The following is a 1,304-nucleotide window of genomic DNA, read 5'->3' on the forward strand; positions in this document are numbered from 1 at the left end:
GGCAGGGAACAGGGACAGGAGGAGAGGGAACGGCCTCAGGCTGGGCCAGGGGAGGCTCAGGGTGGACAGCAGCAGGAAGTTCCCCATGGAAAGGGTGCTCAGGGATTGGCAGGGGCTTCCCAGGGAGGTTTGGAGTGCCCAGCCCTGGAGGTGTCCAGGGAATTCCTGGAGGTGGCACTGAGTGGTCTGGGCTGGGGACAAGGTGGGGATGGGGCACGGGGTGGGCTCGATGCTCTGGGAGCTCTTTTCCCCCCTCGGTGATCCTGGGGTTCTGTAATTCTGGTGAGATGTGGTGTGGGAAGGCCGGGATGCCGGGCAGGGCTGGCCACACCCTGGGCTCGTCCCTCGTCCCCTCACCGTGTCCGTGTGTCCCTCAGGGCCCCCCGCGCTGCTCCTCGCTGCAGGCCCCCATCATGCTGCTGTCAGGACACGAGGGGGAGGTTTATTGCTGCAAGTTCCATCCCAATGGCAACACCCTGGCCTCGGCTGGCTTCGACAGGCTCATCTGTGAGTGTCTTTGCTGTCCCCCAGGCTGGGCTCACACGGGCTCAGGCCCTGCTGCTGAGGGGTTCAGCTCAGCCCTGGCCTGGCTGGGTCCTAAGCGTGAAGGGTTTCTCCAGGAGGGTGCAGGAAGCTTTTCCCAGCTCCTCTCCAGGTCCCATCCTGATGGTGCTGGGAATGTGTCTTGCTGGGCACAGCGCTGTGTCCCCCTCACACAGGCTGCAGAAGTGTGCAGAAATGCCCTTTTTAATACTTAGAGTTGCTGAAGCAAAGATGATCTTTTTCCTAATAAATTCACCTTAATCAAAGCCCCTAAATCATCTCTGCCCTGGAGCTCACACAGTGCTTCGTTACTGCTGTTAATTATCCCACACTGCACACAGCAGGGGGGTGTTCCCGTGTTTGTCCTGCACTCACCCCTCCCCTGCTGTCCCCCAGTGCTCTGGAACGTCTACGGGGACTGCGACAACTTCGCCACGCTGAAGGGACACAGCGGGGCCGTCATGGAGCTGCACTACAACACGGATGGCAGGTGAGGGCAGGGGCCTTCTGCTGCTCAGGGTCCCCCGGGGACTCCCTGAGCCTCAGGGAATGGGGCTGGGAAAGGGGCTGGAGCCCCAGGAGAGCCTGAGGGAGCTGGGAAGGGGCTGGAGAATTCCTGAGGGAGCTGGGAAAGGGGCTCAGGCTGGAGCAAAGGAGGCTCAGGGGGGACCTTGTGGCTCTGCACAAGTCCCTGACAGGAGGGGGCAGCCGGGGGCTCGGGCTCTGCTGGCAGGGGACAGGGACAGGAGGAGAGGGACCGG

General features: G+C 62.3%; 1 protein-coding gene across 1 annotated transcript in view; it reads left to right on the top strand.

Moving 5' to 3' along the window:
• Positions 1-293: 293 nt before the first annotated feature.
• Positions 294-1,304, top strand: part of SNRNP40 (small nuclear ribonucleoprotein U5 subunit 40) — an 11,772-nt gene continuing 10,761 nt past the window's right edge. Inside the window, exons 1-2 of the mRNA XM_017743735.1 lie at positions 294-507; positions 940-1,033. Coding sequence (XP_017599224.1) covers positions 309-507; positions 940-1,033 — 293 coding nt within the window. The 5' untranslated portion in view covers positions 294-308. The remainder of the gene's footprint in view (positions 508-939; positions 1,034-1,304) is intronic.

Source organism: Corvus brachyrhynchos, unplaced genomic scaffold (assembly GCF_000691975.1).
Source record: "Corvus brachyrhynchos isolate BGI_N302 unplaced genomic scaffold, ASM69197v1 scaffold580, whole genome shotgun sequence".
Classification (NCBI taxonomy): domain Eukaryota; kingdom Metazoa; phylum Chordata; class Aves; order Passeriformes; family Corvidae; genus Corvus; species Corvus brachyrhynchos.